A 14,563-nucleotide genomic window follows, 5' to 3' on the forward strand; every position below is an offset into this window, starting at 1 on the left:
ATTTTGGTACCAATTTTACTTTGTGGCAAAAGAGTTAGCGTTAAATTAAAAGCTCGAGAGATTTTTTGGGATTTTCCACTCATCTATTGGGCCCCCCAACCAGTGGCGGCCTGAAGTAAATTTTAAAATGGAGCGAAACCCAATTATGGCGCCTCTCCTGTAATCCTGTTAGTCCCTAACAATATATAGATACCTATAGCAAATTATAAGTATAAAGTAAGAATGGAACGCGAAGATCTCGACCATACTGTAGGGTGACCAATTGAATATCAGGCGCAGTACCGTCTACTCTTGAGAAGGATTATCATTTATCAAGGCGCTCTATAGGATTTGGCGCCTGAAGCGACTGCTCCGTTCGCCGTATAGATGGGCCGGCCCTGCCCCCAAATAATTTAGATACAGGGCCCCTCCAAGGCAAGCTACGCCACTGAATATTAGTATGGAAATTTTAATACACCGTGGGCGTGTGTCATTTATAAAATATTCGAGCAAACTCGGTAATATCTACAAGTTGACATTTTGTTTACCACGTTGGTGTTGAGTATCCAGTGAAATGGAAAACATATTCAATACTAATCATTCAACTTTGTGCTCACGCATAATTGCTGTGACAAATTCGTGAAGAAAATACGTATGAAATTATGTTTAATTTCCCTGAATTTCACTCTCAGTCTATAATTTGTCCTTTCCCGGGTGAGACCACCATGGGGAATTTAGTCAACTTATGTAAGTATTTTTAAGATCTTTATTTAAAGATTTTTTTTTGATTTCTTGCAACATTCGAAATAAAGTCGTAATAAAATATAAAAAATATTTTGTATTTAAGTTTATTATTTTAATTCCTTAACAACCGTACATTAATAAAATATTTAGACGCCTACAAAAAGATTTACCGCAAATCCTCAGTAAATCAATTTTTCAGAAATAGCGTCGAATTTTAGATTTTTTTCCGAAACCTATCCAAGGACACTTTTAATTTTAAGAAAAATTATCCGTCATTATTTGTCAAAATTCATCCAGCTTTTGGAGGTTATGAGGTAATACTTAAATATTCATAGTTTCAAACAATTATTCTTCTTTGGGCTGCATTTTTGCAAACTAAATAGCCCGTATTCTTTTCCAAAGTACATAGGTAGATAAGTTATAGACGTCCGCTTGAAATTGGCGTATCGATGATACTTTATCGATCCCTTCAAAGTTTGCTAGAAAAATGCTTCCTTGCTCATTTTAATGCTTGATTGCAGACGTAAAGCTGAAATTATGGGCCTCCTTACTGTACCAGGCAATGGACGAGAAATTTCGAGAACAATTTGGGTTTTATTTAGAAGAAATTACGTTCGCAAAGATTCTTCACTACTTGTACGCGCCCAAGGATTCTTCGAGTTTAGCCATCACAAGGATTCTGTTTGGTGAGCCACCGAATCCTATGACGTTCATATTATTCAAACAAATTTAATCTAAAATAATAATTAACACTTTATAACTCTACACTCTCTGACGTATATTATGTTCCTACACAGGGGTGCAGGAGCACCCCAAAATTAAATATTTCTTAAACTATCTAAGTGTAAAAAATGCGTTTCAAAAATTAAACTCTTATAATATCAATGAACTCAATAAGATCACATACCAGCCTTATAATTTAAAATTATATATCAATTTAAGCACTGTCAGTACAATTCTGGCATTTTTTTTTTATATTTATTTTGCACTGCGCCTAGCCTTAGCTCTTCTGATCCCTGTTTCTTGTTCGTTCGCGTTCAGACACAAGATGATCGACAGTCATAGGTTTATTAACCTAATTTTTTACGGTTTAGTTTATTGCTGATATCCTAAATACTTTTTCGAATTTTATATCCCTCCTCAAAGATTGCTCTTGTAGCCTACATTTGTATGTGCGAGATTCAATCTCAATTTATTTTGAAACTAGCTGACCCGACCAGCGTTGTTTTGTCTTACCGGTATTAAAAATCGGGTTGATGGTAAAATTTAGGGTTACTTCTACCCTAACGCTGCCTTACCCCTACTCTACCCAATTCAAAAACTTTTGTGGGGTGCTCCAGCACCCCGAGTAGAGTTAATCCAGAATCTCCTTTTTTTGTTAAAGTTAATTTTTCTTTCTCTCTCAGTTTACAAAGACTGCCTCGTTGGTCCAGTGGTTGGCTTATGTGGCTTTGGATCGCGAGGGTTTAGAGTCCTGGGTCAAAATACGCTATGATGATGACGATTCCACCACGTAACCACACTCTTTTTCCATGTCTTTGATAGACACGAACTACACACACATGTTTATAAAGACAGATAAAAGGGCATCGCACTTTTACGTGTATACAAAAACTTGCGGTGCGGCGCCGGTGTGACTGCGGCATGAACTACACGCCTTAGGCACCTTAGGCCGACTATCCTTAGGTATACTTTTTATTCCTAGGTATTGCGATGCTGTTTGACATCCCGGACGAGCGCGGCGGTGCAGTCATGGACCTTCGATGGGGCGACCCCATGGTGTGCCACTTCCCTCTCGTCCCCTTCATCACAGCTGTGCCCATGCCGTACATGGCGCTGGTGTATGCGACACTATGGTTTGGTAAACATTTGCTATTTTGAAAAAAAAAAAACGTTTCTCATAGCAACTCCTTTAGTTTCCGACGCTTTGCGGCTGGATGCTCGACGTTAAAAAGGGGAATCGGAATGAAAAATGCTAACCGTTAACCTTTATTTTTTTTTGTTATGGAGGGAAATCTCTTTTTGAAATACCCGACTTTCTGGGGGACAAGACGAGTTATGTGGGACTTAACACTAAAATCCCCTCAAGTGGCCACCGCATTTTCTGGTAGTGGTAGCAGCAAGGGAAAATACAAAACAAATCGACTTAAGACCGTCAAATCGTGACCGTAAGAGACACTTTTATCGTAAGTGTAAATTTTAGTCCAAGTAACAATTATTTCAAATGTTATGTTATGTTAATGTTCACATATTGGTGATTTTATAAAAACTGCTAATTTTTCGAGTCGTTCGCGTCAAACAGAGACAATGAATGTTCTAAAAGGGCTTGTAAAAAAGTGGAAACTACCTATGCGGTTTATCTTTATATTTTTATGCCCCTTTTTTACATCGGGGATTAAAAATCCAGAAGCCGGTGAATTATACGGTGCGTACTCGATTAAAAAGGAGATGTTTCCAGGTGCATTAGGTATAGCCCTGGGCTACAGATACCGGCTCAGCGCTTGGCTCTTCACCCTCAGCTACTGGTACTTGTTCCTGATTGAGAAGAGCTTCTGGAACAATCACAGCTACTTGTTCGGTCTCGTGGCATTACTACTCGCTTGCACTGAAGCCAACTGTTACTGGTAACTAACGTACATTCATAGTTATATTATAAATACCACTGGCAATTTTCCGAGTAGTACGTACTTAGACATTGGATGTATCTAAATGAACGGCATTAAATTATCATCAGGATTGAGTAAATATTCTGGGAATCATATAGGTATTTCTGGGAAATTTATGGGACAAAATACCTTTTTTAAACGTTTTACCTTACGCCGGCCTAGCCGGTATTAATAACTATTGCGTAAAAATGGACATAGAATAGATTTTAACATTCACGAATCGTTTTGGTCGCGTCTAAGTGAAGTGTCATGCATTACTTCAAATTCCACGGCCTGGACATCGTTTTGAAAAAAGGCATACGGTTTTTACGGCAGCATTCACGGCAGTTGGACTGTTGGAGGCACCATTAGTAGGCGAGCTTTTAATCAACAGTAAAAAGGCATCCCCCGAGGTATAGGGGAGGTGTTTAGCCGGCGCAGAAGCGCTGCCTATAAAAACAGAGAACGACGTTCTAAAAAAGTTCTAGTTTTATCTTCTGCGAATATTTATAATAATATCTACCGTTTATTTTAGGTCCCTAGACGTCTACCTGGGCTACTGCGAGAGCAAGACAACTGTGCCGTACTGGAACTACTTCATCCTAAAGTACCAGTTCTTCATCCTGTATTTCATGGCTGGCTTGAAGAAGGGCACAGCGGAGTGGCTGACGGGCTACTCAGTGCTGAACCTCAGCGAGCACTGGGTGTTCAGTCCATTCAAGTAAACTATTGCTTTTGGAACTATCTTTTATTACTTACAGAAGTGTTAACTGGCAAAAATTGTCACGTAACGCAAAAGCCTCCGTGGCGCAGTGGTATGCGCGGTGGATTTACAAGACGGAGGTCCTGGGTTCGATCCCCGGCTGGGCGGATTGAGGTTTTCTTGATTGATCCAGGTCTGCTGGTGGAAGGCTTCGGCCGCGGCTAGGTACCGACAAAGACATGCCACCAAGCGATTTAGCGTTCCGGTGTGATGTCGTGAAGAAATCGAAAGGGGTGTAAATAAAAAAAGCGTAAAAGCTTACTAGTACAATAGAAAACATTACACACCCACTACAATGACTACAATTTTTTGAAGAGATCACTTCTTATTGGAGGATAAACCGTTTCGTAACGTAACGCGTTACAGCGCCTCTCTGTCTGGCTTCCCTTCAGCAGCAGGTTTAAATTATCACTTCTATCGAGTGTCCCAAGTATACACGTTTCTTTTTTTAATTGTGGCAAAGGATTTTCTCTGAGAAGCAAACTTTTACTAAATGTAGGTATCTCTAAATAAAGAAAAGCTTAGAATCTCATAGAACGTTTCAGGACTCTAACTTGCACATAATATTATGTATTCTGTGTCTTTAAGTTAAGGAATGCCATTGGACCAATGGCAACAAGGAAAGCAGACCTGCCATTTTGGGCCCAACAGAAAAAAAAGGTGACGGAAAATTCTAAATTTTTTTGGAAATGGGTATGTTTCTGAAATTATGCATTTTTGTCCATAAATTATCTTAATTAGGCAACTTTCGATAAAACTGAAATTAAGGTCCCTGCAACACCCATTTCGTAAATTTTGCTGGCGAGTACAGTCCCCTTAATCCAGTCTAAAACTGATATTGTTATTTGTATGAAAAATTATCGTTCTCCTTTGGTGACTATTGATATAGGTAAGTATAGTATAGCTTTTCGCTACTAGTGATCCCGGTAACGGTACGCACTTGACTTTTGGTCGACAAAAACAATCTGACATCAAAACACGTGTACCTATGCAATTACAATTTTTTTTTGCTGTGTCATGACATGTAGACAAGTTTCATATAAGATTATTTTTCGATATTTTATTAACCAATTGAGATTTTTTTTATTCGAACCAAATTTTATACCTGCTTAGTTGGTAAACGGCCTTTTTTGACGGTCCCCGTGGCGCAGTGGTAAGCGCGGTGGATTTACAAAGTCCAGGGTTCGATCCCCGGCTGGGTCGATTGAGGTTTCCTTAATTGGTCCAGGTCTGTTTGGTGGGAGGCTTCGACCGTGGCTATTTACCAGTTACCACCCTTCCGACAAAGGCGTACCGCCAAGCGATTTAGCGTTCCGGTACGATGTTAACGATGTAACAAGTTAGCCCGCTTTCATCTTAGATTGCATACATCACTTAACATCAGATGAGATTGCAGTCAAGGGCTAACTTGTAAAGAATTAAAAAAAAAACAACAACAACAACAAAATCTTAAGGACATTAAAATAATGTTTACTATAGTATGCGCATTATCATCTGAGTCGTCCGGTCATAAAAGTCAAAAAAGATAGGAATGTGCAGCGCGCCTACCTGCGCACCCTAATTATCGATAAACGGCTACCTGCGCACGTGCTAATGATGAGTCAATAATGATTTGGACGATTCTGATTGGTCGGTTTCTAATGTAATTGCATTGCGTATTTTTTTTGCTATAAATGTGTTTACTGCAATTAAATAAATACATTCATGTGTTACTCGTTGCGCACTATGGATACTAATATATAATAAATTTGGCAGAAGACGAAGATTCTGATGATGAAGACTCAGATGAAGATTAATTTTATTTAGTTAATAATTATATAATATGAAATATGTATTATATTAAATCAAATATTGTTAATTTTTTTAATTTTGTGAACAAGATACGATAATAAACTTTACTTATCGATAATATGTCTTTCATTGTTACACCCTTCACTAGACGGCTCCATAAGACCCATAAGTGCAAGCGAGATAGATATAGAGAAATGATTTATGGCCCTAAGACTCAGTTGTTAATGCTATTAGTATATAAAAGTAAGGAGGTAGGCAGGTACGAACTGTAGACGGAATCCTGCCTACGGTATGGTAACTGTAAGATCTGTCATGATTTTTCATTGCATTTATATACCACTAGCGGACGCCCGCGACTTCGTCCGCGTGAAAGTCGATGTAAACTTTCAACTACCCCTAGCCTACCCCTACCCTACCCTATCCCTACCCTACCACTACCCTACCCCCTACACTACCCCTACCCTAGTAACTCCTAGGTATAAACATAAGAGTAGACAAATAATTAGAAAGCTCCGAAATGCTAAGCTATCGGGAGTTACACGTGTTATTGTGGGTCAACCATAAAAGATAGACATATATATGCTGTTGTGTTTTTTATATAATTTTAAGGAGAACATTTCCGTCATACATATTTCTATGTCGCCTTAACCATTAAGGATGTACACGCGACGGAAGCTTAAAAAATGGAGTAACTTCTCCCGTTTTCTCAACATTTCTCTTCACTGCTCTGCTCCTATTGATTGTAGCGTGATGAAAAGTATACTATACGAAACTTGGTACAAATATTCTACATACTCCTGGGCAGGTTATGTAGAATATTTGTACCAAGTTTCGTTAAAATCCGTCGAGTAGTTTTTGTTTCTATAAAGAACATACAGACACAGACAAAAATTTTATTGGTTGCATTTTTGGCATCAGTATCGATTACTAATCACCCCCTGACAGTTATTTTGGAAATATATTTCATGTACAGAATTGACCTCTCTACAGATTTATTATAAGTATAGATTACGACCAACTGAAACCGCATGGTAGCATTGTGATTAGCCGGATAACAAAAATGTGTACAAAAGCTCTTCTGATTTTTGTACACAAGCGAACAAATAAATAAATTGTAGTTGAATCTTTGTTTTTACAGACTATTCCTTACCACATCTCAGACGGACTATCTAATAGTCCACTGCTTCGTGTTCGTGTTTGACCTGACCGTGGCTATGTGGATGATGTGGGGCAAGACTCGACACGTCGCGATGATATTCTGCGCCTTGTTCCATCTCATGAATAGCAGGCTTTTTAAGATCGGTTAGTATACTTTTACAATTGTATTCAATACTAGCATACGCCCCGCGGTTTCTCTCGCGGAGTTCCCTTTCCCGTGGGAATACGGGAATCAAATATAGCCTCTATAACACAAATAACATGGCGTTCTATTTCATCATCATCATTATCAACCTTAGATTATTAATGGTCTAAGTTATCAACCCATTGTCAGCTCACTGCTGAGTTCGAGCCTCCTCTCAGAATGAGTTAGGCTACCACGCTGGCCAAATGCAGATTGGATTGCTAACACTAAAAATACAAAAATAAAAATTTTAATAAAAAAAATTTAACCGACTTCCAACACGAAAAATAACCTAAACTTAAAAGCAAGAAATAACTTCTTACCTATGTGCTACCTTCTGATCGAAGGCGGTGCCAATCCAGTGTCATGTTTTAATTAAAGCCGTTTCTGAAAGAACCACAGAAATTTTGTAATTTAAACGGCTTGAATTAAAACTTCACTGGATTGGCACCACCTTCGATCAGAAGGTAGCACATAGGTAAGAAGTTATTTCTTGCTTTTTAGTTTAGGTTATTTTTCGTGTTGGAAGTCGGTTAATTTTTTTTGGTTCCGAATACACGGAGGGTTAACAACTAGCTGGCCTATTCACTAATTTGGTCTTTATTAACAACCTACCAAAATAAACATCAAATCAACTAAGACAAGTCATCTACTCGTATGATATCTACGAAGGGTTGTCAGTGACATTTGTTACATAGAATATCAATTTCGTGTAGGACCTACAAGAAATTGAGATTCTATGTAACAACATCAGTCAAAGTTAGTGAATTAGCCTGCAGATTCAATTTGCGCATCAGTGTACATATTTACTTACCTAGTTTCAATTAGTGTTATCCAATCGTGAATCAGCTAAGTGCAGCTAAACATAACTAAATTGTCTAAGAAAAACCTTTTGATAATTTTCCATGTGGACTATGACATCACACATTTAGAGAATTTTAAAATCAAGTTTTAGTAATGGTCGTTTTCAATATATTAATATTAAAAGCATTAAAATATATTAGTCATGTTACATAACCATTGACATGAATTATATTATAATAATTATAAAATTAGGTACGTAATTGTATTCTTGTACATACATTTCAGTGTTTCCTTATAAGTAATTAATACATACATGGATTTAAAAACATTTAATAATAAATGTAATTTAATTTAATGTTGTTATCGTTCCAGGCATGTTTCCTTGGGTATGTTTAGCTGCAATGCCATTATTTTACCCTTTCCATTGGCCGAAAGTTATCATGAACTATGCGGAAAAAACAATATTGCAAGCTTCGAAAGTAAAAGGAGGAATTTGCGGACATTTGCACAAGTTCATATTGAACAGCAAATACATTCACTGCAACAGTAAAGCAGTACAAAAACAGTTAACTGGTCAAAATACTTACGAATCAGAGACGTCAGTGTATGATGATAGTAAAAATACAAACCAAAATAACGTTGTCTATGAAGACGCTGATCAAAATAACATTGTCAGTGAAAAATCTGATCAAAATAACATTGACAGTGAAAAATCTGATCAAAATAACATTGTCAGTGAAAATTATGAACAGAATAACATTGTTAGTGAAGAATCTGATCAAAATAACATTGTCAGTGAAGAATCTGATCAAAATAACATTGTCAGTGAAAATTCTGAACAGAATAACATTGTTAGTGAAGACTCTGATCAAAATAACATTTTTAGTGAAGACTCTGATCAAAATAACATTGTCAGTGAAAACTCAGATCAAAGTAACATTGTCAGTGAAGAAATGGAGATGAATGGAACCAGTGATGATGAAAGTGATCTATACACTGAACGATTATTCGAATCTGAAATTTGCGATCAACATGAAGATAGGCATGAAGTTGGGAGGAAGTATATAACGTTTGCCTTTATCGTTTTCCATATATTGACGCAGGCGTTTCTACCGTATTCACACTTTATTACGAAGGTAGGTAAATAAAAATTAATATTTTTTTGTTTGCTCTATTATGAGTACGACTCACATTTGTATTTTAACGGAAAACAGTTTAAATTAAAGTAGCATTTTGGTACTTAAACATTCCGGATATGACAAACCTGATAGAATAGCTGCTAAATTGTGAAAAATACATTATGAGTAGGTTCCATCTTACAATATTTTTTTTTAAATTTTAGGTTATTTTAGTTTAGTTATGGTATGTAAGTAGGTACCACAGTAATTGATTTTTTTGTGAAGTTTTTCATTTACAACCGTAAAATAAATACAATTTAAATAATTATGCAGGTAGGTAATGCTGCCTGCTTATTTACAAAATGTCCTTAGTGAGTTTGATACAATCGGTTTCTCCCCGAAGGACACAAAACGATTATCTATTTAGGTTTCAGCCGAAGCTTAATCCACTTTATGAGATTACCCCCCCAAATTTTGCCCGTCTATGCAGTTAGATAGCAGCTTTATGCCGATAGGTACCTACTTATTTACAAATGTCCTTAGTGAGTTTGATGGGTAATTAAAACCAGACAGCGTGCGATTTACTCGTAAAGGTGGGTAGTAGGTATTACCTACCTTGCTTGTGCTAACAAACTGTTAAATAAGTACTCAACAACTTTACCCAACCAATTACTGAATCAGACGAGGATAATAGTAATTAATGTCAAGAATATCTCGTTAACGATACCGTATGATTTAATCTAACGAACAACATAAACCATCACTATAAACCGGACTAAATTCTAACCTAGCCCGTAGGTATCATACTATTTACTTACCTTGTGAAGTAACTTAGTAGGTACTAGGATCGATGGGCACTTAGTAACTTTAATATTTTTCAGTATGAATGAATAGAATCTGTAGACTCTACATTCTAATTCTTAAATCTACATTGTAGAGTTATTTCGATTTTGTTCACAATACCTCTAAAAAAATGAGGTGGAGTTGAGAGTTGAAACTTTGTAATGAATGGTATACTCGTAAACATGCATTAATACATGCAAAATAGAATACTTCCGATATTCTATTACGATAGCTTATTGTTATAGTATCTAACTTCTTTTCGTACATTGGCATTATTTAAGTTACTAGCACAGGACATACGAATAGGTATAATTAAGTATTCTGTGGCTGAGGTCCCTAACAAGGATTACCCTATTGAAATTGGAAAACATCATCAATCACTATCACTTCGGTTTACAGTTAAATAAAGTGGTTTTTTTATTAACATAATATACCTATACATTTTTATTTTTTTATTAAAATGGTAAAGCTAAACACCCGTTTAGTTTCAGCATTTTAAATATCTATTCATTTTAATGTAAACCTACATAAAACTGGCTATTGACTAATTGTATTATAGACAAAATAATTCTGTCTTCATTTCCATTTTAAGTATATATTCGCCTCATTCGCCTGTTGTTTTATTCTAGACAGAGCCGTTAACGCGTTTTATGATCTGGCAACCCCGAAAGTCTAGATTTATAGTATAAATATCAATTTTATACGACTGATGTCTAGTCAACAAGTGCTTTTTAGGTCAACTTTTTTCAGCAGTCACGGAAAACAAACTATAAAACTAGGGGTAAAAAAACGGTCAAAAATATGCGTACTATCTTAACTCCCTTGATGAAAACGTGTATCGCAAAGATTGCTTATCGACAATATATACACAATTTATATTTATATACATACGAGTAACACCTACTTAGGTATAAATTAATATAAAAACTAACTCAAGAAATTTTTTATTAATCTTCATCAAGCACGTTCTGCTCCACAAGTTATGGAAAAATGTTAACACTGCTTAACTTTACAGGGTTACAATAACTGGACGAAAGGGTTATATGGTTACTCGTGGGATATGATGGTTCACACGTGGAACCTTGAGTCGGTAATTGTCAAGGTAGTGGACAATACGAACCAGGAAGAGTTCTATATTGATCCCACAATTTTTACGCTTAATGACAGATGGACGAGACACGGTGACATGGTTCACCAATATGCTCGATGTTTGAAACAGAGAGTTGGACAGCTTGGGGATGGCGATTATAATTTAAATATATCAATTTATGTCGACGTGTGGTGCTCCATGAATGAGAGATTCACACAGCGGATGTTTGATTGCAAAGTGGATTTGTTGGAAGCAACCTGGTCGCCGTTCCAACCGGTTTCGTATCTCATGCCGTTGCTGGATGAAGCGTTGAACTGGAGATCTGTGCTGCATGATATAGAGGAGGAGGTGCACTCGTGGAATAACTACAGCGATGTAGTGTTTGTTGCTGAATTTCCAGGTAATGTGATACAGAGACAATTTTTTTTTTACAAAACCCGCAGTAATCGGTAGCCATGAATTTTTCAGAATAAAAAGTAGCCTAGGTACATGCTGTTCAATAATATCCCACTGAAAGTGTTGTTAAAATCAGTTCAGCCGTTCTAGATTAGCCCGAATAAACAAAAAGATAGACAGTAATATGATTTTTTTTAAACGCTTGTTTGTGTTTTTCTATCGTGTCAATAATTATAAGCACTTGAGAAAACATAGTTAATTTCAGATCACAGAGAGACATTTCATTTTTACTTATATGTATGTATTATAATGTACTTTTAATAGTAATGACGAGTACCTACGTCTTAATAGCTCATCTTGGTAGATTTTTTTATCACGGTCTTTTACCACTTCCCTCGTTTCTGTAAATAGCTTGAAGTAGTAACAATTTCTAATAGGCGTCGGTGAGTCTTCGCCCATGTGGTAAGACAAGTATGGGCTTAGGTTGCCTATAAGGAGTTTTAGAGTTTGTATCTATTCTAAGTCTTATTAAAAATTTTGTCAAATAGTTATGAGTGTGCTATATACTTATCACGCCTCATCCGATCACACTTTTCGTAATGCATTCACCAGCTTATTCCCCAAGTCAAGTGTGCATAAAAAAGTTTTTCCTGATGATGAGGCCTATTTGTTTTCATTTTTAAAACAGAATTTGCGAATATTATTCTATCATTCCGAGTGACCATTTTCATCTTTTCTCAGGTTACGAACAACAAAAGTATCTACCGCCAGAATTGACCAACATCACATTGACAGTATTGAACGGTACGGTGGCTTATCAGCCTGAGTTGACCACATATTATAAGAACGCTCAATCGATTGGTCTCACAAAAGGACATCATATCGAACTAGTTCCGGGAACATTTCACAAGATCATTAATATAGGGGAAACCCCGGCTTTTTATATGTACACAGTGACTAATAATTCTTTGATAGATATTGAAACATCGTCCACAACAACCCAGAAAGAGATGCTGCCGATTGGTCAAGAATTGCTCAGACGTCTGAGGAATATGCTTCAGTTTGCAAAAATAGTTGGTACGAATTTATTTCAAATATTTTTTCATTTAAAATTTTGTACTTAATTTGTTTTATTACCTACTATAAAGCTATTTAATCTCATTGCTATCAACTTAAATACTAAGGGAATATTTTAAATAATATCTAGTCAAATCTTAACGTACGTTACTTTACGTTCCGTTAAGCTTAAAATAATTTTAAGCATATAATTATTATAATATTTAGAAATAAATCTATTTATTCTGGCCTTTTGTTTCTTTTAAAATGGTTTGAAACAATTTAGTTGTAAGAGATTTTTTTTATTTTATGCCGAGGAAAATGTTGAAAAAGTACGCTTTATAATTGGTCTTTATACTGTTGAAAGCTGCTACCTTCGAAGAGCCTAATTACCTGAATTCATCGCGGTTCCTACATCATCATCAAAATAAAAGCGCTTTAATCCGAAAACGGTTAATTTTACAGAAAAACTGCTAGATACATTTTTTATAGACATTTTTATGAGGAACAATTTTTATAATTACCTGTATTGACCTCCGAGCAACAATGTGGCCACCACGTTATCCATGTCGATTTTCAAAAATTCAGTTCAGTAGGAATTTTTCCCCAGATTGGAGTTTAAAATGCCTAAAATTACTGGACTAATATTGTATTAGAATTTACGCAAATTACGCAGCAAAATAATTTCTCCAAAACCTTGAGTCAAAATGAGATAAAAAATAGCATTAGAAAATTGTTATCTGGCAACTTCCGCATATATTTTGTCAATGTCAATTGTAAATCAAGTCAATGTCAAATTGATTTACAAAATTGACACTGTATGGCGCGGCCAGCGCCTGGAGGATTGCGGAGTGGTAAAAGTCTGATAAAAAGTGGTGGTAATCTCCGGCCGGAGCACGGTTTTAGCTGTTCATAGACCGCGTAGCGATGTTCAATTCATTCATCGTTTCGTCTCACTGCTCGTTGCTCTGACGGACGTGAACACGAGTTCGAGGCACGGAGTCGGGCGTCGCCTCGTCGCGAAGTGCGAATATATAATCAACGTTTTACCATTCCGCGTCCATAACTGGAAAAGTGTCTCATCGGCAGTACGCCTCTCATGTCCGCCGTCTGTGATATAATACTTTATGTATCCTGTTGAAAGTTTATAGGTTAATACGTTACCGGTGATATCAGTGCAGCGTTACACTAAATTTAGACGATAGACTGTGCTTGTTTTCTGTGATTATTTCGATTTCGGGACTGAACGATGGAGTCGATGAGTTATAACCTCGACGTAGCGCCGATTAACTATTCGTACATTTTCGAATTTGAGAGCGAGTTTATTCATCAAAACTCTAGGAAATGGATGAAGGAGAATTGGACTGTTGCGTTCTACTATGTGGGAGTGTACATGGCATTCATTTTCGGAGGACAATACTACATGCAGAACCGACCCAGGTATGGCCTTAGATAATATAGTAAAAATATACTTAATTTCCAATAACTTATATACTTATACTTTAATAGTCTAAAGATTTTGTTTCATAATATGTCTAAACACCACAACTTATACTTACACCACGACCCAGTTTAAAAACTTATAAAAAAGTTGTCTGTATTCATTAAAACTTACTAAATAATTTACTTAATCTAATTTGGTAAAGTGAACTTTTAAAACCCCTAAGAAGCCATAAGAAGAATAGGTCATTTTGAAACTTAAGATCCAGTAATAAGTACAGCATAATTATATTTAAAGTATTTAAACAAGATTTTATTGCTAACATATAACATACACATAATATACATTATACATACAATATTCAAATAGCTTTAACAGGATATTTAAAATATGTTCAAATTGGACAGACTTCCACTGGCTCATATACCTAAAATTTTAAATATTATAATTTTTGTATCAAATTCAAAGCAGCAGTTGGTGAAAAACTATAATTGGAACATAAGTTCATTGATTTTTTAATAGTTTTCCTTATAGTAGAATTATTTTTACAA

The 14,563-nt window shown here is 36.1% G+C and overlaps 2 protein-coding genes across 2 annotated transcripts in view; both read left to right on the top strand.

The window, feature by feature from the left end:
• Positions 1–704: 704 nt before the first annotated feature.
• Positions 705–12,815, top strand: LOC112047340 (vitamin K-dependent gamma-carboxylase). The gene is made up of 9 exons (XM_024084437.2): positions 705–726; positions 1,245–1,409; positions 2,429–2,584; positions 3,182–3,347; positions 3,904–4,089; positions 7,061–7,224; positions 8,441–9,204; positions 11,045–11,519; positions 12,257–12,815. Exons 1-9 carry the CDS (start codon positions 705–707, stop codon positions 12,637–12,639), a joined length of 2,481 nt encoding a protein of 826 aa, XP_023940205.2. The 3' UTR covers positions 12,640–12,815.
• A 570-nt stretch (positions 12,816–13,385) lies between these two features.
• LOC112047325 (elongation of very long chain fatty acids protein 6) overlaps positions 13,386–14,563 on the top strand; it is a 66,636-nt gene continuing 65,458 nt past the window's right edge. The window contains exon 1 of the mRNA XM_024084412.2: positions 13,386–14,011. Coding sequence (XP_023940180.1) covers positions 13,821–14,011 — 191 coding nt within the window. The 5' untranslated portion in view covers positions 13,386–13,820. The remainder of the gene's footprint in view (positions 14,012–14,563) is intronic.

The sequence above is a fragment of the Bicyclus anynana genome, chromosome 7, assembly GCF_947172395.1.
Source record: "Bicyclus anynana chromosome 7, ilBicAnyn1.1, whole genome shotgun sequence".
Classification (NCBI taxonomy): domain Eukaryota; kingdom Metazoa; phylum Arthropoda; class Insecta; order Lepidoptera; family Nymphalidae; genus Bicyclus; species Bicyclus anynana.

What these genes read in the sequence shown, in the direction of transcription:
- LOC112047340 (XM_024084437.2), top strand. Translation starts at nt 705, where the DNA reads ATGGGGAATTTAGTCAACTTAT. An exon ending in TGGGTGTTCAGTCCATTCAA is followed by an intron (nt 4,090 to 7,060) that starts GTAAACTATTGC and finishes TTGTTTTTACAG; the next exon opens with ACTATTCCTTACCACATCTC. An exon ending in TAGCAGGCTTTTTAAGATCG is followed by an intron (nt 7,225 to 8,440) that starts GTTAGTATACTT and finishes TTATCGTTCCAG; the next exon opens with GCATGTTTCCTTGGGTATGT.